Source organism: Peromyscus maniculatus, chromosome 2 (genome assembly GCF_049852395.1).
Source record: "Peromyscus maniculatus bairdii isolate BWxNUB_F1_BW_parent chromosome 2, HU_Pman_BW_mat_3.1, whole genome shotgun sequence".
In the NCBI taxonomy this organism is placed as follows: domain Eukaryota; kingdom Metazoa; phylum Chordata; class Mammalia; order Rodentia; family Cricetidae; genus Peromyscus; species Peromyscus maniculatus.
Genome location: NC_134853.1, coordinates 21313880 through 21336032, shown reverse-complemented (window position 1 = coordinate 21336032; position 22153 = coordinate 21313880). Strand labels below are relative to the sequence as shown.

The 22153-nt window shown below is 38.5% G+C and overlaps 1 protein-coding gene across 1 annotated transcript; it reads left to right on the top strand.

Annotated features, from left to right (window-relative positions):
- The first annotated feature begins 962 nt into the window (after nt 1-962).
- On the top strand, nt 963-11044 carry LOC102913152 (solute carrier family 7 member 13-like). Its single transcript, XM_006994729.4, has 4 exons — nt 963-1772; nt 3008-3139; nt 9453-9814; nt 10649-11044. Exons 1-4 carry the CDS (start codon nt 1088-1090, stop codon nt 10895-10897), a joined length of 1428 nt encoding a protein of 475 aa, XP_006994791.2. The 5' UTR covers nt 963-1087; the 3' UTR covers nt 10898-11044.
- Nucleotides 11045-22153: the final 11109 nt, after the last annotated feature.

Here is a 22153-nt window from a genome sequence, read left to right as displayed (position 1 = left end):
AGCTGGGCATTTCAATTTAAAAAATCATTTTATTGTTGACTTTTAAAACTTTTTACCAAAAGATATATTTTCTATAAAATCTTCTGTGCCTGGATGCTGCTAAAGTATAATTTACTATATAACTTTTGTGAACAACTTTTCATTATCCTACATCTCAGTTTGTAATTTTGAGCAGAAGAAGACCATCAACATAAGCCTTCTAATCAGATGGGAAAACAAAATAGTTTTAAAAATTACATCCATATTTCTTTTTAAATATTTTCTGTACAGCTGATTTGATAGGCTATTTTTTCATGTTAATTTGAGTTATTATCTCATGTCTTTTAGTCTGCTGGAGGCCAGTTAGGACAGATCTGCTGGTCATGAATGACTTAGTTTTTCTTTCTCTAGGAATATCCATTTTTCCTCATCAGCTGTGAGAATTGTGCTGTGTATGGAATTCTTTCTGATATTTCCTGGACATTGTCATGGCCCTGAACAGTCACGTAGCTGTCAGGGGTATGTAAGGTCTTTTTGGAGGTCCTGTGTACATCTTCTCAAGAAAGTCCATTATGGAGTTTTGTTTTTCCAAACTACTACTCTCAACATAGAAAATTTTTTTAAACAACCACAGCTGGTGGCTGCAGACTAATGACCTGCAGACAGGAATTTCCCTACTGAGCCGTCTCTGAGTCAGAACAGTTAATTTATGCCCTTCAGTTGGAGCATTTTCTAAGAGCTGAGAGGTATTCTTAGAACCTGTCTTAGAGGTAGGACCAGTGTTCTAGCCTTGGGAGTTTTGGCTGAGCTTTACACTGTAATCGTAGCCTTTTTTCTTTGAAGTTCCTTTCTTTTTCAATTGAATGTCCTGTTTTGATAATAATTAAAAGACAAGTTAAATTAAGCCCTTATAGGTAATCTATTTTATTTCACTTAACCGTGTCACAAATACTTTGCTAATTATTAAAAGTAGCCCAGTTTGAGGAAAATGAAACAGATGGGCTACGTGATTTTAAAATTTCAGAGAGTCCATGAACATCTATTATAGTAGTACATTGAGACATATTTAGAGATTATAATTTAGATAGAATTGATTTTTTCAATTATAATGGATAAAGGAAAGCAAATAAAGCTCAAGAGAGACCTTGGATATTTCTGGGGGGTCAATTTTCTAATTATTAATATAATTGGTGCAGGAATTTTTGTGTCCCCTAAGGGGGTGCTGGAGTACTCTTGCATGAATGTGGGAGTCTCCTTGTGTATTTGGGCTGCCTGTGCGGTGCTGTCCATGACCAGTGCTCTCTGCTATGCAGAGATCGGAATAGCCTTCCCATACAGTGGGGCTCACTACTATTTCATCAGGAGATGCTTTGGCCCTTTCATGGCCTTCTTGAATCTTTGGACCTCCTTGTTTCTGGGCCCAGGGCTAACTGCCAGTCAAGCACTGTTACTCGCCGAGTATGGCATTCAGCCTTTCTATCCCAGCTGTTCTTCTCCGAATCTACCAAAGAAATGCCTTGCCCTGGCAGTGCTGTGGATTGTGGGAATTCTGAATTCTCGTGGTGTGAAAGAGCTGTCATGGCTTCAGACAGTGAGCACCGTGCTGAAGATTGGCATACTGGGCATCATTTCCCTCAGTGGGGTGTTCATGTTGGTGAGAGGGAAGAAGGAGACTGTGGGAAGGCTTCAGAATGCTTTCGATGCAGAGTTTCCGGAGATCTCCCAGATAACAGAAGCTGTCTTCCAAGGATACTTTGCATTTTCAGGCGGGGGATGCTTTACATTCGTAGCAGGTAATTATCAATCTTCTGGGGAGAGGGTAGGAATCAGTTCATGGCTGATACAGTGCATGTATGAAATGAACATCTTTCATTGTATTTAAAGGATTCAACTATCTTCCTTGACTTTCCCAATGTGTTTATGGAAATCGAACGATTACTTTCATGACAAAACTTGTCTTTTATTGAACAATCTCCCCTTTTCTTCTTTCTTTTCTGGGACCATATATTTGACACTCCCAGTGAATCTAGTTTTCTTTCTGTTAATGTGTAAATGAATTCAGGAAAACCTGATTGTGCTGGTGTAGTGACCATAGTGCATTCAGGTTCTTTGCTAGTTATTTAGGTTCTTTACTATTTTTGCGATTATATTTTCTTATTAATTTTTTCCTTTTGTTGATGAATGTCTCTTTCTCCCCCTCCCCTCTCTCTCTTCCCCTCCCTCCCTCCCTCTCTTTCTCTCCTCTTTCCCTCTCTTCTCCACTGTCTCAAAAGAGGTTATCTCCAGCTTCTACTTGAACCCAGTTTCACATTGTTGTTTTTGTGCTAGAGATGTTTCATGTTTAGGTAGCTTTCTCTGCCATAAAAGATCTAGAACACTGCTTACAGCATCTTGAATAATGTAGAATCTCTTTCAAACAGATGACAGTAAAGAGTGGGGCGGGGGTTAAACCTCATGAAGTTTCTGCTCACCTTCTGTTCCTACGCTCTGAACACAGAGCTTATTTTCCACTTGAGGAGCCTGGAGATGAAGGAAGGGTACAAATGGAACAAGAATCATGAGCCCATACTCTAGTGTCTTCAGAAGAGGATCAGTGCGCAAAAGTTTGACTGTGTGTGTGTGTGTGTGTGTGTGTGTGTGTGTGTGTGTGTGTGAGAGAGAGAGAGAGAGAGAGAGAGAGAGAGAGAGAGAGAGAGAGAGAGAGAGAGAGAGAGAGAGAGAAGGGGGAGGGGAGAAAGATGGCTATAGAGTGGACAGAAAGAACAAGGTCCAAAATTTGACACATGAACAATTTTTTTGTTTGGTTTTTTGAGACAAGGTTTCTCTGTGTGGCTTTGGAGCCTTTCCTGGATCTCGCTCTGTAGCTTTGCTGGCCGCAAACTCACAAAGATCCGCCTGCCCTCGCCTCCTGAGTGCTAGTATTAAAGGTGTGAGCCACCACTGCCTGGCAACACATGAACAATTTTAAAGATAAATTTAAGATACACATTTTTAAACAGAGACTGATGCTTCTCTTTATCCATTATAGGAGAACTGAAGAAACCCAATAAAACAATTCCTAGATGTATATTTACAGCACTGCCTCTGATAACTGTGGTGTATTTACTGGCTAACATTTCCTACTTGACAGTTCTGACTCCCAGGGAAATCCTCTCAACAGGTTAGTATACAAATGACAAGACCATAAATAAAATGCAATCCTTTTAGTACAGTTAAGTGTCATTTTTGCTATTTATTACAAATTCATACTGATGATTGTTCTATATTGAATCTACTCATTTTTTAATCTGGTTGAAAAGCATATGATTTGGTTTAGAAGCAAGATTCACATTCCAGCACAGCCTTGCATTTTCTGATAACCTGGAAAAGGTATGTATAGTGCTGGCCCATGTCATAGATCAGATTCAAAACATTAGTTATTGCTTTAATGATCTCAACAGAGTGACACAATGCAATCAGTAGTGGGATTTTTAAAAACTTTCAAAATGCTTGCTTTTCAATAATTTGAGTAACACCAAGAAAGAAAAATTTGAAATTTATGATATTGGTTGAATAAGGAAACACTGAATGTCAATTGGTGACTATGATTAATATATAAAATGTTTATCTTAAAGAACTCTAAAATTTTGTGGTAGATAAGGACCCTGAATATATTGAAAATTCTTTAGAAATTCTTGTCTTACAGGCTAAAAATTTCAAATGAAAGCAAAAAGAATATACCTGGTATTGTGATGCTTAACTGTAATTCAGAATATGCAAAGCTGCGTCAGGATGTAATGACTTTAAAACAAGCCTGAATAAATAGACAGACCATATATGTATGTATGTAAGTAAGTATGTGTTCACGAATTGAAAGACTATCATGACATAAATAAGCACCCTAAATCCTAAATTGAACAACAGATTCAAAGGATAAAATGAAATATGGGTTAGAAAAAAGTAAAACAAGGAAAATTGAATACCAACAATTTTCTCATACCATCTTTCAACTTCTAGTTATCACTTGCTGAGATAAATTTATTACTAGGTGTTCTGGAACTAACCCATTTTGAGCAACTATTCTTATTTTAGTAAGTGTCTGAAGCATTGTATGTAAATCTAAGTGAAGCTTTAGAAAACACTATTTATTGACGTAAAACTACATATTTATGTAGCATTATGTGGTGGTTCATTATATTATATTCAATGTGTAATACTAAAAATCATTATTCTCATCTCCATAAACACAATAATTTATTTATTTGTGGGGCATTCAAGCCTAAGAAAAGGTTTAACAACAGCAAATTGCCTCAAGTGGAATGTGACTGCTCTCCAGAATGTTGTCTTGTGGTGTATTGTTCCAGAGTTGACATGTTATCATTCTAGGTATCCTAGTGATGAGAGCATAAATGAAACCAAGTTTTTGTGGGAACAAACCAAATGTAACCCTGGATAAACCTAGACAGTGACTCACTAACTGCTTTGACTGTTTGGGTCCATTTGTAACCTTAGTTGTGGGTGTGACCACAGCCACTGGCCATCGAGAATGGCTGCTGCGATTTCTTGAGGCTGGTACTTATTATGCCTGACAGTGTTCTTGACATATTGATCATTTATGAATTGGAAAACCTTCTCTGGCATGTTGCAATGATTGAAGTCATTGTATAGTTAGAACAATAGTTAGGGATTGTGTGGGAAACTTGGGAAGTTTCTGACTAATGTAGCTAGTAGTTTGGTTTTTTACTGCTTTCTCTTTGGGTCTTCTAATCCACAGACTTAAGGTAAACTCCAAATTACTATATGTAAATTTTAATACCTATTCTTTTATTATATTAGGAATTTAAATTTAAAAAATATGCAGAACCATATGTAAAAATGTAGATTTATGGAAAGTCACTGTATCATTAGTTATGGCAGGACAAAAGTAAATATCACCAAAATAACCAGTAGTTTCCAGTAAATGACATAAGTAAATCTGTATAACAGAGCACCCAGAGCCTTGAAAAGGCCCTATTGTTGGTGGATACTAAGAGGACAATGGTTATAATGTATGAATAATGGAAATGGCAGGCTCCAGATTCTCATGAAATAGAAACTTGTGAACAACAGTGGTCAGCTGGGATGGGACTGTGGGTGATTTGTTATTTATTATTAATACTAAATTTAAATAGGTTCATGACTTTTATGACTAGTGTGGAAAGCTATCAACAAAAAAAAAATAAGCACTTAAAGTTATGAGTTCAAAGGGTTGGGGGTAGATTTTGTCACTCGAGCATAACAAAAAGACCTCACAGTTTTGTAAAGGAAATGTGGGATATTTATAACAGTATGAATTGGATGTTACATTTTATTCAAGGCACAGTCGATAAAATTATGGCAATCTGCTCTATTAGTTCCTGTGTAAGGTGTTCAAGTCCTAGTGTTAGATCTCTGACCTGTTTCCTTACTTATTGTTCCCTTAAGGGGAAAAATGGAATTTACATTGTGAAAAGTTCTATGAAGAAGGATGTCCCATTAGAATGAGGGATGTGGACATAGCATTGTAAGGATTCCTGGGTCCACCATTTTCACCCTAAGAACAAAAGTGTTCCAGAAATCCTGCTGACAGAGTGTTTACACAGTGTTCTAGAGGCTTCTAAGCCATGCTAAAACTAGGGGCTATTAACCTATGGCAAGACAGTGTGAAACATAAAGAGGTTACGTGGAGACAGAAGCTAAGGCTTCCTTGTTCAGGCACAGCTGGTAGGAAGCTTGTCTCAAGTGCTAGGTGTGTTTAAGGGGTTGTATATGTAAGTGGGAATTTTAGAATTAGTTTCTGATAGATAGATACATTCATTTGTTGGAGGGTAACTTTGTAAAATTTCTCTCATTGAAGAATGTATACACTCACTAGTTCCTTTTCAAAGAAGTCCCACCTCTAGTACCTCAGTGGGTAATTATAGAACTATTTAGAACTGAACACGTGAGGGGTTAAGTCAAATATTTAGATGCTGTCATTCTCAGGGGTATCAAGTCTGAACTATTTTACTTTCGATGATTTTTCAGTAAGTCATTTATTTCTTCGTTTTCTTTCTTTGGATTCTCAGGCTTGCTACATGCCCTGGGTTGCCTGCAATAAGCTCCTTCTGCCCCCTGCTGTCCAAGTTCTAGCATTACAGGTGTGTTCCACCAAGTGCAGCTTTAAAGCACATTGTCTATCTGCCAAAACACTAAAAAAAAGTTATATAAATCTATCAATACAGAATGAGTACATGACTTCTGTTTAAAGAACAAAATAGTGAGACTTACCTAAAACACTTATATGGATGTGTATGTGCATATAATCAAAGTATGTTAGAAAGTGAACAAAAGCAAATTCAATGTTCATTTTACCAAAGACATGTATGAAGTAGTTTTTAAATGAAATAAATATGGAAATGAATAGAACAATGAAAACAATCACTTGTTGAATAGAGTTAAGATGAAGGAAGGAGTACTGTGAATAAGTTTTTCTACTCAATGCTGGCAGAGCTACACATGGTCTGTCTCTGGTTGTCTTAAATCACACTGTAGAACATCCACCAAGAAATCGAAGATTTCCATTGCAGTGTAGGGAAATCATTTCTAACTCTATCTGAAAGTGTGCAGTGTGAGTGTTTGGGGGAGCAACAACAAGACATTACTTCAAATTAATTAGAGCTGCAGCATGGGGTTCTTTTAAGTAACACCCCAAATGGTGGGAGATTCAAGAGAAAAGCGATGTGACACTTAGGTCTTTTTAAAATGGGTTAAGAGCTGGGCATGGTGATATGTGTCTATAATTCCAGAACTTAGGGAACTGAGACATGAGGATCATGAGTTTGAGGCTAACCTGAGCTACACAGCAAGTTCTTGGACAGTTTGAATTACATAGAAGACCCTATTTCTAAATGAAAAAAACATTTGAAAATCTTATGGCTTGCTACGGCTCGGTATACTGAAGTCCTAGGGACCTCCTAGAAACCAACTACCTATGCATAAAATGATGACTCAAAGGACATCTACCTCCCAAGGACATTAGGCTCCGCTCTGCTCATTCTCTTGAAACCTGAAGAGTTGTCATTCTGTTAGAATCCTCTGCCCAGCAACATGAATCTACATAATACAAATTTGCCTCAAGCAAATTCCCACAAGTGATGGATATTGGTGGTTTTTGTACCACCTGGAATGGTTAAACCAATGTTCATAATATCTCTTCATCTTGAAACAACAAAAGAAATAAAAAAGAATGTTCTATACCAGTAGGTCCACTACAGGAGTTCCCAGCTTCAATATCATCAACAATTTGGAGTGTGTGAATTTTGTGTTGGGGTTCTGGGTATTGAACACAGAGCCTCACAGATGACAAGTATTCTGACATTGAGCTAATTCTTTGAAGCTGTCCTTCCCATCACCAGAACACATGACTGCTACTTACTAGGATGCCAACAGCAAGCTGCTACCTAATTTATGGAACATCAGACAACTCACCAGACATTGTCACATGACTCCTGAGGAGCAAAGTCACCTCTAGCTGAGAACCACTGTTCAGAAGCTTAGACAAGCTTCAGAAGTTATAAGTATTTTAACTATTTGTAATGTCTATGTTCATCTTCTATGTACTTTATGTTGAACTAACAAATTCCTCCCAAGTGCCCGCCTTGAGGAGATTTCTACCAGGGTCTAGAAGAGATGCTACAAGAAGATAAGGATACTAATCTGAGGGATATCACATGAATCTAAGCACACTGAGTTCTTTAGTCCATTCACTTTATTCTTCTAAGTCAATTCTATCTACACAGTTTCTTTTCTGTTCTCTTCTCAGTCCCTTCGGCTCTCAGTCCCTTCTGCTGTTCTCATGTCTATCCAGTTCTTTCCATCTTCATCCTCATCTTGTTCTTCTCAGTCAATTCCCCAAGTGCTGTGAGGAAACCAGTATATATACACAAGCAGTAATTCTTTGGCAAGGCAACACGAGGTTTGAAGTTTTCAGGGTTGCAGAGAGAGGGGTGATAAGCAATAATTGTCAGCTTCCAATTACAACCCCAAAAGGGGAGTGACTAAAGGGGAGTTCTCTGGTAGGGTCAACTAAAGACTAAGATCAATCAGGGAATTTATGTGCTCAAACTGTAATCTAGAATTGGCTAGGTAGAATGTTAGGGATCAGTAAGTCACTAGAAAGTAAACTGTCTTTGGTGCCGCTCCTACCCCCACTCACCCCCAACCCTTCCACCCCAACTCATCCTGGCTGCAGCAGCTTTCTCATTAAGGAAGGGGACATATGCTCAGTGGCTAAGCAACCTATGTAAGAGCATGTAGCATTTGGTTAGTAAAAGCACTTTCTCTCAGAGTAATTGCTGAGGAGAAAAATCTAGGAATAGCACTCGACTGAGGAGGAATTTAAACTTAATTTGCACAAGAAAGAAGCTTGGCACCTATCACTTCCCTGGCCTTAATGGCAATCTCCTTGAGTCAGTGCTACTAGCAAGTGGCTAAAACATCATCCCAGGAATGTGAGCAGTAAATCTCTTAAGGTGTTGTGTAAATAATCCGGGGTGAAGGTAAGGAGTTGAAGATTTAGTTGCTAGTGGTTATTTTCTTTATCTGTGGGTGAGATGAGCTAATGTTTATCTATGTTCAGTTTTGTCCTTGGAAAAAGGTATCTTTTCTGAAATACTTTTGTTCAGAGAATGGCCCTGGCCAGATTTATGTTAATGAAAAATAAACAAAGCTGGGGACAGTTATCCAATTATCCCAAATGTATAGGGAAAGTTGTGCCCAAGATTGAGATGCAATCGTGAGATTACATGTACACATAACATGGAAATGCACGGTAAATGGGGAGAATCATAGCTGTTATTGCGCAAGAAGTTTACATCAGGAAACAGCCAATTCTTTCAAAAGGCAGTAATTCCATAACGCCTTGTATGATGGTTTTCTCTAACAGAACCCTTAGTTCTGATAGGTTGACCTTCTGAACTCTAGTTGTCACTTCTGTATACTCTCATGGACTTTTTCTGCCAGTGGCTCTCAATATTGCACTGTAGTTGGATAAGTTTCATTTCTCTATAAACAGTGCTCTGCTGTCCTTTTCTGACTCTGAAGCAGTTTATCAGCATTCTATGTGCTAGTTTTAGACAATAAGCATGCCTTCAAATATTCTCTCAACACAATTAACACATTTAAGTAGTTACTAAAAATTAACTAGGTTGTGCCTGTCAATGAATGAATTAATCATGCTATATACAAGATAGGAGGGATCTTTGTCTTCATGAAGCTCCTGGTCTTTGGGGAAAGACATTAAAAAGAACCATTCATTGTGCAGTGTGATGAACTAAAATGTACATAAACCTAAGTTATGATTTAAATGTGAAAAAGGAAATAACAAAGTTAAAATCTCTTCTTAGATTTTTAGATTTTTCTTTGTAAAATATTATTGTTGTATCATTAGATTTTCTTTCTCAACACACTTGCTTTTGTGTATTTTTTCTCTGCAGATGCTGTGGCTATTACATGGACTGACAGAGTTTTTCCACAATTAACATGGACTGTTCCCTTTGTTATTTCTGCCTCATTATTTAGCAACCTTGTGATTAATGTACTTGAGTCAGCAAGAGTGTCATATATTGCAGGTGACCAAGGCCAGCTGCCCTTGATGTTTAGTACCCTTAATGTTCACTCATCCCCCTTCGTAGCTGTGCTTCTAAATGTCAGTATGGGATCCATTGCAATCATCTTAACAAACTTAATTGAACTGATCAACTATCTTTATTTTATGGATTCAATTTGGACTATGTTATCTATGATAGGAATCTTGAAATTGAGGTACCAGGAGCCCAATCTACACAGACCTTATAAGGTAAAAATGGGCTGGGTAAATTTGTTCTATGTGAAGCAAGATACTTAACCTTATTGAAGGAATATATTCAAAAGATGCAGGAGTAAATAGGTTATCACTCAGCAACTTGAGAAGCAAATAATGACAATCTGGTCTTTATTTTTATTTTAAATTTTGGTTCATTGGTTTTACCCAACAGAAAACCTCTAAAGTTCTACTTAAGGATTCAGGTAAGATAAAGATAGTTCTTTAGGCAAAGGACAGGACAGGGCATTATGAATCTTTTGACATGGTATTTCTTTGTTTAGTTATGTTCCTATCTGTGTATGCCATTATCCTCTACAGTCAGGAGCAGATTTAACAAATGAGAAATAGATGCTATTCTGAAATTCCAACACTTCTTGCTTAACAACAAATTCTATCTCTTCAACTTTTCTACTTATGAACTTTCATCCTAGATGAGGAAATAGTTTATAGGAGAGGGAATGGTTCTTTAATCCTAGAAGAAATCTTCTTTGGAAGATTGTTGGGATCTTCACTGTGTCTTAAAAACTCCTTCTGAATAAGCCATGCCATCTATGCCCACAGTGGTCATCTCTTCAGCAAATGTTTATGACTATTTCCATTCAGGAAGACTCAAAATAGAAGTTCATTCTCTCACACCACACCTTCACCAACAGGAATCTCCAACACTTTTCTTTCTGGGGCGTTTATCTGAGTGCTGAGCATATCTGCCTAACAAAGTATCTTATTTGGTCTGATTTTATCATTAGCATAGTATTTTTGCTTGTAGATACGTAGCTACCACACATGGATTTTCACATCTAATTACTTTATTAAATTTTATCTTTTTAGGTATTTTTGCCATTCACAGTCATAGCAATGGCCATCAGCCTGTGCTTGGTCTTGATTCCCCTTGTCAAGTCGCCAAAGATGCATTACATCTATGTGCTCCTCTTCCTTCTCAGTGGACTGCTGTTTTACGTGCCATTGATACACTTTAAAGTAAAGTTGGTTTGGTTTGAGAAGCTGACCTGCTATCTGCAATTACTGTTTAATATTTGCATCCCTGATGTATCTGATAAACAGACATCCTCATTTTAAAAACAAATTTCAAATAAAAAAAATTAATGATGGTAACTTTCAAAACTGAAATAATATAAATAAAAGTACCCAAGAAAGGCTTGGCTTTAAAATAAGGAAATAATTGTTACATATGACCAAAGCCCTGCTTTGATGCAAAAATTTAAGTCTCAGTTTGTGCAATTCCATATACAGTTGATGTATTTTTCCATTTTTCTGCTTATTCTCTAGAGCTTCCATTTTCTATTGAATTTCTAGTTTCCTTAAAATCAAAGTTAATGATTTAAATTTTTTTAAAAAAGTGTTGTCTTTATATTTCTTGAGTGCTTATTTGGTGCTGATTTGAAGATAAAAAGATCAATTTTATCTGTCCTGTTTGCATTTCCTTGTTAGAGTTGTAGATTTGGTCTTACCACAGGCCCCTGCGATAACTAGTCTCAAATTCTTAGTCACTCAAGCAGTGCCCAGTACGGGTTCCATTTTCTGAAGTGGGCCTTGGGTCAAATCAGTTATTGGTTGATTATTCCATAAGCTTTGTGCCACTATTGCCCTAGCATATCTTAAAGGTACTATACCCAAAAAGGGTGTGTGGCTGGCTTGGGGTTATATTTCTTTTTTGATGCCATATAGACCATCTCCCTGCAACAAAGACACTGAAACACAGTAATAAAGGCTCTATGTTGACATATCCATTTTCACTGATTGTGTGGGTATTGCTATTAGCAATGGAGCCTTACAGTTGGTATGTGGAGAACAACCTATAGTCTTGGTAACAGCCTGGATCATTTGGGGGATTTCCTTGGTGCCACTTTGAATAGCAACTCAATTAGATGTCACCCAAACCCAATACTGGAAGCATCATGTGGTGTCAGGAAATGGCTAGTTGGGAATCTATTTGCCCCATTATTTGGCAATTTCATTTAGACCACCTTCATATATGTATATATTTTAGGAAATTTATACAGTATTAGGTTTCTATAATACCTCTTGAATTCACCTTAATTTTATCTGCCTGTCCCTGTATTTCATCCCCAAGTCCCTCATACCCAACATCACTTGATACTCCATTTCCAGCTCCCATTTCATCAAGATCTATCTATTCTACTTAATTTTCCTAATGAGATCTATCTGTTCCCTCTAGTACCTAACTCTGTGGTTTTATTGTAGCTGGGTATTATTGACTTAATACCTAGCACTCTCATATAAGCAAATACATACCACATTTTCTTTCTTGGTCTGGGATACATCACTTAAGATGATTTTTTATCTTTTTTCTTTTTTTTATTTGTATTATTTATTTTTACATCCAGACCTGCAGTTTCCCCTCCTTCCTCTTCTCCCAGTCCCTACTCACCCAACCTCCCCCCTGCTTCACCCCCATCCACTTCTCAATTTGTTTAGAAATTTGCAATCCTCCTGTGATATCAACAAAACATGGCATAACACGTTGCAGGAAGACTAAGTGCCTCCCTTCATATTAAAGGTAGACAATGTAGTCCAGTCTCCAAGGGAGACCCAAGTTTTCCCTCTTGAGCCCTCCGTGTTACTTAGTTTCTCATGGTCTGTGGATTATAGCATGGTTCTCCTTTACTTTATATCTAATATCCACTTATAAGTGAGTATATACCATGTTTGTCTTTCTGGGTATCTCCTTACACCACTCAGAATGTGATGCAATCTAATATCGCCTGAAGGGAGACTCAAGGAGGGGTTTTCTAGATCAGGTATATTGTAGGCATGATTGTGGAAGATCTCCTTGATTACATTAGTTGATGTAGGAAGATCCATTCCATTGTGAGGCTCTCCATCCCATGCTTGGGTCCTGGAATGTTTATGAAGAACATAGAAAGTAGGTTGAGGTGTGCAGACATGCATTCATTCTCTCTCTGCATTGGACTGTGAAGTAACATGACAAGCTGTTTCCAATGCCTGCCACCTTGACTTCCCATCAGTGAAGGACTGCAATTTGGAATAGAGAGACAGAATTAAGCCTTTCTCTGCTAAGTTGCTATTATCAGTGCATTTTATCATGGCAATAGAAATGAAGCTAGGGCAATAGGCAAAATGAGTGATTTTCTTAACTCAACTGCACTAGAATTGACAAATGGGTTTTAACATTTTGAAGCAGAGAGGTAAATGAAATGTCATTACAAGAACATCGTGACCAAAAGCAGCTTTATTTGGCTTACCCTTCTAAATTACAGTTCATTATCAAAGGTAGATGATATGTTTCTGCTGACGCAAAAGGCCAGATCAGACCAGACTAAAAGCAGATAAATACAAGTTTATAGGCATTGCTTCTGGGTGGGTTCGTAGATCCCAAATAATGGGGACAGAGAAGTTGAGCACCAGGGTGAAGGCAGGGAGTTTTTAATAGACCTTAGGTGAGGGGTGATGACCTACCAGCCCATAGATGGGACTGTGTCCAAGTATAGTGAAAGGCTAAACCCCTGTGAAGGCACTTGGGTGGGCTGGCCATGTCAGAAAGGCAGTTACAACATCTGCCAGAAATGTGGAACTGGGCTTTTGGCACCGTTCAATTCAAAGTTTTCTCAGTGTGGATGGGGTTAGGGGAAGTAGAGTAGACAGGGTTTCCTAGCTTGTCTTGGACTAGATACCAGTTAGTGAGGCACCACAGCCTCAACAGGCCCTTAGGGACTAAGTGGATACAGTGTAAGTTTCAGAAAAGGATTATTTCTGCTAGGTTTATGAGTCTTTCTGAAAATGTACCCTGAACAGCTGCCCCCATACAGCTGCCTGAACCACATTATTTTTATTTCTAAATAATAGACATGGTTCCCATCTCACACTAAGTCATTGTGTGCAGAGAGAACCAAGGCATCTCTTTTCTTCAGAGCAGAATAGGTTCTCTCATCTTCACAGACATCAGAAAGAGCAGACTTCCTTAGATCTCATGTTGTCTGACCCTGACTCCTGCCCTGAGACTCCTCACAGTGTCCTGCTGCTGACACTCCTGATGCTATGTCTCAGTAGAATCCATTCCTCCTTGCCTGTGGGTCTGCCCTGCCTATAGAATCCAGCAGCTCCAGAAAAACACAGGCACTGCCACAGAAGGGAAGGTGAGGGCACTGTCTGTGACCCCTATGAGCACTGGCTCCATAGGTCCATCAGCTGCAGGGGTAGCCAGAAGTGTCCAACCAGATCATACTTCAAACAGCAATGAAATTTTAACGCCTCATTTGACAAAATTCTTTTCAGAAGAATTATTTAAATCCCTCCAGCTCTGAGCCCCTTCAGAAGCAGAGCTGTCTCAGAAGCAGCTGATGGGGCTGCCTAAACTCATCCTCAGCACTATATGCTCACGCACTGAGGCTGTGGAGTCTGAGAAGTCTGAGACATAAGTGGTAGATGTGGGCAATGATTCTTTGTCCCTACAGCTGCTCAGCTCCACCCTCCCTCAGTGTGGTTCTTCACTGTGTGCTCTGTCCTCCACCTTCCCTGCACATAATGAGTCTTACTACCTACTTCCACCTCCTTAAGAGGTACCAGGTGTTCTTCTTAATGGTGCCTGTCTTGCCAGGGTTGCCATAGTAATGTACTATAGACTGAAGGGCTAAAAACAATGCTCAAACATGTCCTCACAATTCTTGAGTCTAGAATCCCAGACAGAAGATGTTTGATGGGCTGTTCTCTTCTTAGGCTCCTCTCTCTGCCTTGTAGGTAGCATCTTTCCCTCTGTCTTCACATGGGCTCCTTCCTCTGCCTATCTCTGTGTATGTCCCCTTTTTTGCATGATGGATGGAGTCACACTCCAGGGACTCAGATCATTTTAATTACTGTATCTCTAAAGACTTAGTGCCAAATACAGTTATATTTGTAGGCTACTGGGTTTTAGCTTTGATGTATTGTGCAAATTCCTTTCATCCTATAGCAGTTCTGCACATACTCTTTTTGTTTTGACTGTTTCTAATTTTATTTATTTGAGCATTGCTGTGGGATGGTCTGTATGTCAAATTGCTCTGATTGGTCAATAAATAAAATACTGATTGGCCAGTGGCCAGGCAGGAAGTAGGTGGGACAAAGAGAGAGGAGAATTCTGGGAAGCGGAAGGCTGAGGCGGAGAGACACTGCAGCCACCGCCAGGACAAGCAGCATGTAAAGATGCCGGTAAGCCACCAGCCATGTGGCAAGGTATAGATTTATAGAAATGGGTTAATTTAAGATATAAGAACAGTTAGCAAGAAACCTGCCACGGCCATACAGTTTATAAGTAATATAACTGTCTGAGTGATTATTTTATACATGGATTGTGGGACTGCGGGGATTGGTGGAACCTGGAGAGAAGCTCTCCAGCAACAGGGCATTGTCTCAATGGTTTTTAATATAGTGGACCTTTTTCTTATTTTAACATTTTACAACACCAATTCTTTGATTCATTAATTGCTTATATTTTTTTGTATTCATTTCTTTTTTTGTGTGTGTGTGTATACACAATGTGTGTATTTGTATATGTACATGTATATCTGTCTATGTACCAATATTCATGTGTGAATACAGACACATGCAAGCACTGTGTGTGTGTGTGTGTGTGTGTGTGTGAGAGAGAGAGAGAGAGAGAGAGAGAGAGAGAGAGAGAGAGAGAGAGAGAGAGAGAGAGAAAGAGAGAGAGATCAGATGGCTACCTTAGGTGACAGTCCTGCCTTCTATCTTGTTTAAGACAAGTCTCCTTGTTGTTGTTCTTTTCTCTGTCTACTCCACAAGATGGTCGTCAAGCTCCTGGAAATTTTCCTGTCTCCACCTCCCATTACTGCATAGTAGAGATAGGATTAAAAAGCTCACATTGCTGTTTTCAGCTGTGCCGTGGGTTCTGGGCCATGTCAACAAAGGTTCTCATGCTTGAGCAGAAAGCTCTTTTACCCAGTGATCCTCCTCTCAGCCTTGCATTTTCCGTATATACTTTCTTCTTAGTTATTCTCCACCACCTCTCTTCTCTGTCTTCAATTCTGTGTTTGGGTTGCTTGCTTTTCTAGACCCTTGAGATACACTGTTAAATTGTTTATGAAACCTTCCTGATTTTGTAATGAAGGAGTTTACCACAAACTTCCCTCTTGCTGCTACTTTTACTGTGCCTCCTGAGATTCAGGCTGTTTCATATCCAGTCCCATTAATTTCCATAAATTTGTATATTTTCTCCATTTCCCATTATTTGTTCAGTAGCATTTTGGTAAATATTCATGAACTTGCATATTTTCTGTAGGTTTTTTTTTGAGATAGGGTCTCTCTATTTAATCCTAGATGATAGTATGGAATTCACTATACAGATCAAGTTGGCCTTGAGTTTACAGAGATCTGCTTGCTTCTGACTCTGAAGATTTTGCTGTTGCAATGATTATTCTTAACTTCAAGTTTGATTTCATAATAGTCAGAGCAGTACATGATCTTATTTCAGTACTTCTGGGTGTCTAAAAGTTGTTTGTGACCTCATAAGGTCTATGTTATAGTGTTATCCATTTATTGAAGGAAAAAGGAATGTGTGATTAAGTATAAGGGTATGTTTTTCTAATCTTATCACTAGAAGAGTAAAAATAAGGGATTATGAGTTCAAGGCCAGACTGGGCAAAATAGTAAGACCTTGGAGAGATGATTCAGTGGATAAAACACTTGGCATGCAAGCATGCAAGCCATAGTTTGGATCTCCAAAACCTATATAAAAACTAGGTGTGTATGACAGCCTGCTTGTAATCCCAGCTCATAGGAAGCAGGGACAGGTGATCCATGGGGCAAGCTGGCTAGCTAGACTAGCCTAATTAATGAGTTCAGCAAGCACCCTTCCCTTGGTGAAAAAGATGGAGCATGATTGAGGAAGATATCTGTGGTATTTTGAAAGAAAATGCCCCCCAAAGGGAGGGGCACTCTTAGAAGTGCTACTTCCCCAGCACTGTGTCAGCCTGCACACCATCATGCTCCCCACCATGATGATAATGGCCTGAATCTCTGAGCTGTAAGTGAGCTGTCCCAAATAGATATTTTATTTTTTAAGCATTGCCATTGTCATAATATCTCTTCAGAGCAATCAAAACCCTAACTAAGAGAATATCTAATGACAAAATCTGGCCCCCCACATTTACATGCACACAAACATATGTGCACATGCAACCACATACATGCACTTCCAAACTCATTCAAGCTCACATATATATACACCACACACATACACATGCAAAAAAAATGTTCTTTTTTTCTGTAGCTGTAGGGGAAAAAATGTTCAATAAATGAGTTAAAACTTTTAAATCAGATGCTTAATTTTTTTTGTTTTTTTTCTCTGGATGATGGGTCTGTAGATTTAAGAAAGATATTAAGGTCTTAGATGGTTAATATTCAGTGTCAACTTGATTAGATTTAGAATCACCACTAGAACACAGATATGGGTGTGTCTATGAGTGTGTTGCCAGGAGGGTTTCGCTAGAGAAGAAAATCCTGAGCTTGAACTGAGAAGAACCATTGGTAGGGTACAGTCACAGGAAGGATAAAAGGAAAAGCAAGGTGAGCATCAGCCCTTTTCTCTCATCTTCCTGACTGCACACACAGTGAGGAGGGAGTTCAGGAGGTGGAGATCTGTATTCCACTGGAGATGGGGGTGGTGGGGCTGCACCAGATGTTCTTCTCAAGAGCTGGGGATGAAACTAGGGGGTTGGACTTAGAGGACTAGACTGAGAGGTGAAGATCTGTAGTTAGCCTTTATGTCTCCCTGATCAGAGTGGCCTGTGGGTTCCCAGGGAGTGCCAGGTGGAGTTAGGGCTTGCTGCCCTGGCTAGTGTGTAATGTCATTATTTTGTGTTTTCACTCTCTCATTATTTATCTTGGGTAATTTGATCCTCCTTTTTTTTTTTTTTTGTGGATTTCTCTGCCTAAAGAAAGTGCACATTTTTCTTAGGAGATGGAATCACACTCATTAGTAGTTAGCCTACACCAGTGGTTCTCAACCTGTGGGTCATCACACACACACACACACACACACACACACACACACACACACACACACACACACACACACCAGAGTTAAATGATCCTTTCACAGGGGTCACCTAAGATCATCAGAAATATCAGATATTATGATTGATAACTGTAGCAAAATTACATTTATGAAGGAGCAATGAAAATAAATTTATGGTTGGGGGGGTCCCCATAACCTGAGGAACTGTGTTAAAGGGTCACAGTATTAAGAAGGTTGAAAACTCCTGTCCTAAACCTTTAAATAGACAACAAAACAAGAGAGAACTGCCTACAGTCAGGTAACAGAAGAGGACAGCAATACAAAAAGCAAAGAATTTGATCTCAAAATTATATGAACATATTAAATTATAAAAGTATAAACACATAAATGCTTCTTTATTCTAACAAGTGTTTTTTATTGAAAATAAAATTTTTTCATACAATATATTCTGATCACCCTCATCTTGTCTCAGATCCTCCTCACCTCCCCACCTATCCATTTTTATGCCTACTGTCTCTTATTAGAAAACAGACAGACAAATAAGAAAAACAAACAAATAACTATTAAAACAAGCAATACTAAAAAAAAGCAGTAGAAATACATACACACAATTCACTCACAGACATGATCTATAAAAATACAAAACTGCAAGCCATAATATACAAACAAAATAACAGGAGGTAAAATATACCCAAACAAAACAACAGTTTTAATATCAGATATTCTACTGACCAAATCATAAAAAAGTCACCTATTGTTTTCAAAACTTGGATGGACACAAAAGTCAGATTCTTAAGACCTTAGGATCTAATTATGCTTAAAATTGCCCATAGGATACTATGACCAGAATATATTACATGAAAAAAAATAGTTTCAATTAAAAAAAATTGCCTACATCAATGAAAAAGACATAGAATCCCAGGCTTAGGGACAGATCTGAATGTGCTTCACTTTCCTGTTCCTCAGCAAAGCTCAGAATACCATGACTATATGAATAGCTGTAGTCACAGAGGGCTTGGACTTCCTAGGTATGTGTCTATGCAGAGATCTATCTTTGACTTTCAATGTTATTGTTAAGGAAGAAACTTCATTTTTTAGTCTAGCTCTATTTTGGTGGAAGCTGTGGACCTAGTAGAGGGATTATAGCCATGCTATCTGGTGGAGCTATTTTCATTACAAGCTCTCTGGCTGGAGCACTTCCATGCTCACACATGTGATCTCAGCAGGTCTGGGTTCCTTGCTGGCTATTGGTAGAAGGCTTCCATGGTGCATCAGAAAGACAGTCTAAAAGCTGATTAGGTATCCTCATAGCATGGCAACTGGCCTTCTAACAGCCAGGAGGGAATGTGAACCATCAAGCTCTAGAGAGCAGATGAGTATCTTGCTATGCAGCAATAAATAACTTTAAATATATAATACTTTAAAGCCATTACAGAAGCAAATCTTGAGTGAGCAATTCTAGAATTCCAGGTACTAATTCTAATTGCTTCATTTGGACTAAGTTGTTCACAAGAATCCAGTGACATTTACATTATTATTATACCAGTTTTAGAAAGAAAGTTAGGGGACCAGAGAAGCTAAATAACTTTCCTAAGGGTTAGGCATAAGTGTTCAAATCAGGACTTGAACTCAGGAAGTTTGAATTCAGAGGTACATTCTTAGGAAGCTCAGGTGAGGCTTCAGATAGAGCTATTGTTAAATCTATGTGTAATTGGTGATGTCTTTCTGTATGCTGTGAATATGTGTTGCTCTGATTGGTTGATAAATAAAGCCATTTGGTTGGCCTATGGCAAGGCGGCTTAGAGGCAGGCAGAAAATCTAAACAGAGAGACCGGAAGAAGGTGGGGAGAGATGCCAGCTGCCATGGAAGGAGAATCAACAAGCCAACAAATGGGTAAAGTCACAGAACATGTGGCAAAACATAGATTAATAGAAATGGGTTAATTTAAGATATAAGAGCTGGCCGGGCGTTGGTGGCGCACGCCTTTAATCCCAGCACTCGGGAGGCAGAGCCAGGCGGATCTCTGTGAGTTCAAGGCCAGCCTGGGCTACCAAGTGAGCTCCAGGAAAGGCGCAAAGCTACACAGAGAAACCCTGTCTCGAAAAACCAAAAAAAAAAAAAAAAAAAAAAAAGATATAAGAGCTAGCTAGCAAGATGCCTGCCATAGACCATACAGTTTGCAAGTAATATAAGCCTCTGTGTGTTTAATTCAACTATATATGTGTTCATCAAGGTAGGACTCTGAAAAGGCTTTAGTGTCTGGCCCTTTATGCCTTTCCAGTCTCTGGGCTACTTCAGGAACTCATTTCATTAGAGATTTAAATAACAGATCTTGCTATAGAAATTTCTTCTATTTTTTAATCTAAATAGTGTCAGCATTTTAATATAACTAGACATATTTATATTTCTGATTATCAGTTTTGCATGTAAAATTTCCAAGTTAATAAAACAAAAGTCCTTTATGCAAATAAGCTGAAATGTAACCAAATATCTTTGACTATCTTTTTTATGTTGTGCATTAAGACAGAAGCTCCATTCACTGCCTTAGCTGGTTCTTTCTTCAAATTGTCAGTGAAGATTTTTATTTTGGTTTAACTTGATAGCAGTTTGGTTTCATGTACTTATTGATGACTATATACTGATACTTGTTTTCTTTTTGTATTTTTAAGATAAATAACGAGTAAAATCTGAAATCTTCCAAAGTTAAATTCTCTTTCATTTTGTTTTGTTGTCCTAGGGGTTGTACTAGGGTTTCATACATACTAAGCAAGCACTCTAGCATAGCTATATCCCCAGCTCCCAAATCTTTCTTTAGTGCTAAATATAAATATGTATTTATAATCACATATATTTATAAGTATATATTTTACATTTATTTACACACACATATCCACTAATGTGGTGAAGGAATACAGCCAATAATTGAAAAGCTATTATGACCTGTTTAACTCATTTCTGAAGTTTTGGGATGGTAAGCTCAAGTCTGACAAGATTAGAAAGAATATACTTACCCTATTGAGTTTACTAAAACACGTCTGCCTAGGGACAATTGCATTTTTCTTTCCTGTGAGGCAAGAAAATCCTGAGAGTATTTTTGCACTGCTGCAACACCTGATGTGAAAGTCTTAAAAGACCTCCAGTTTAGTTACCATTATAAAAACAAATCCAACACCTTCAATGTGATCTTTAAGGCAAAAAAAAATCACAATAGAAATTTGTGGTGACATTTTATTTGTGCATCCCAATAAAGCTTCTCTGGGGATCAGAAGAAAAAGCCAGACACTATATTAAACACAGAAGTCAGACAGTGGTAGCTCATGCCTTTAATCCTAGCATCTGGGAGGCAGAGATCCATCTGGATCTCTCAGTTCAAGGGTACATTGGGAACAAAGCCAGGTGTGGTGACACATGCTTTTAATCCCAGTGTTAGTTAACCATAGAGGTCTGGAGGTCTGGACAGACAGACAGTGGTAGAACTGGGCAGAAAGAGGAAGTAAGATGGCAGAGCACAGAAAGGCATATAGGCATAAGTATACAGGAAGTAACTCTCTCTGGAGGCTGAGGAGTTAGTAAGGTGAGGTTGGCTGTGGCTTGTTCTATTCCTCTGATCTCTCAGCTTTCACCCCAATATCTGGCTCTGTTTTTTTTTATTAATAAGACAGTTTAGCAATTTGTCTTACAGAAAATATTAATCCCAACAGAGGAGTTTTAAAGAAACTCAGGACAAATGGCTAACTGAGGTGCCTAGTATCACATGAAAGTGCATGCTGGCCTCTAGGCTCCTCTCTGCCCCTCGCCCCTGCCCCCTACCCTAAATTTCTCCAGCCCTTGGATGTCTCTTCCCTTCTCTTGCTTCTGATTCCCAAAACACTGCCATTTTTGACTACAGGCTTCCTTGTTTCTCCTTCCCCAATCTTGTCCCTCTCTCTTCTCTTCCTCTCTTCTCTCAGGACTGATTCAGTCTAGACTTTCCAGATGCTTCTGGCTCTGCTCTCCCTTATCTACAATGTAATCCTTCTCTTCAACCATACCTTGGAGCAGTCATATTATCATTTCATTTATAAACCTTGAAAGAGAACAATAAACTTTCAGGTATTCAAGGAAATATGATTTCTTCTTTTTAAGTTTTACTTATTTATTTAAATTTACTTATGTATTTAAATTTTTTCATTTTACATATCACTCACTGTTCGCCCTCCCTCCCTCCCTTTCTCCTGCTCCACCCACCTTTCCCCATCTTACTCCCATCCACTCTTCATAGAGTGTAAGGCCTCCTTCGGGTATTCAACATGGGTTGGCATACCAAGTTGGGGCAGGCTCA

Bases quoted from the DNA above. Each gene is read 5' to 3' on its own strand.
- LOC102913152 (XM_006994729.4), top strand. From the start codon at position 1,088: ATGGATAAAGGAAAGCAAATAAAGCTCAAGAGAGACCTTGGATATTTC. The intron at 1,773-3,007 runs GTAATTATCAAT...TATCCATTATAG, and splicing joins ATGCTTTACATTCGTAGCAG to GAGAACTGAAGAAACCCAAT. The intron at 3,140-9,452 runs GTTAGTATACAA...TTTTCTCTGCAG, and splicing joins CAGGGAAATCCTCTCAACAG to ATGCTGTGGCTATTACATGG.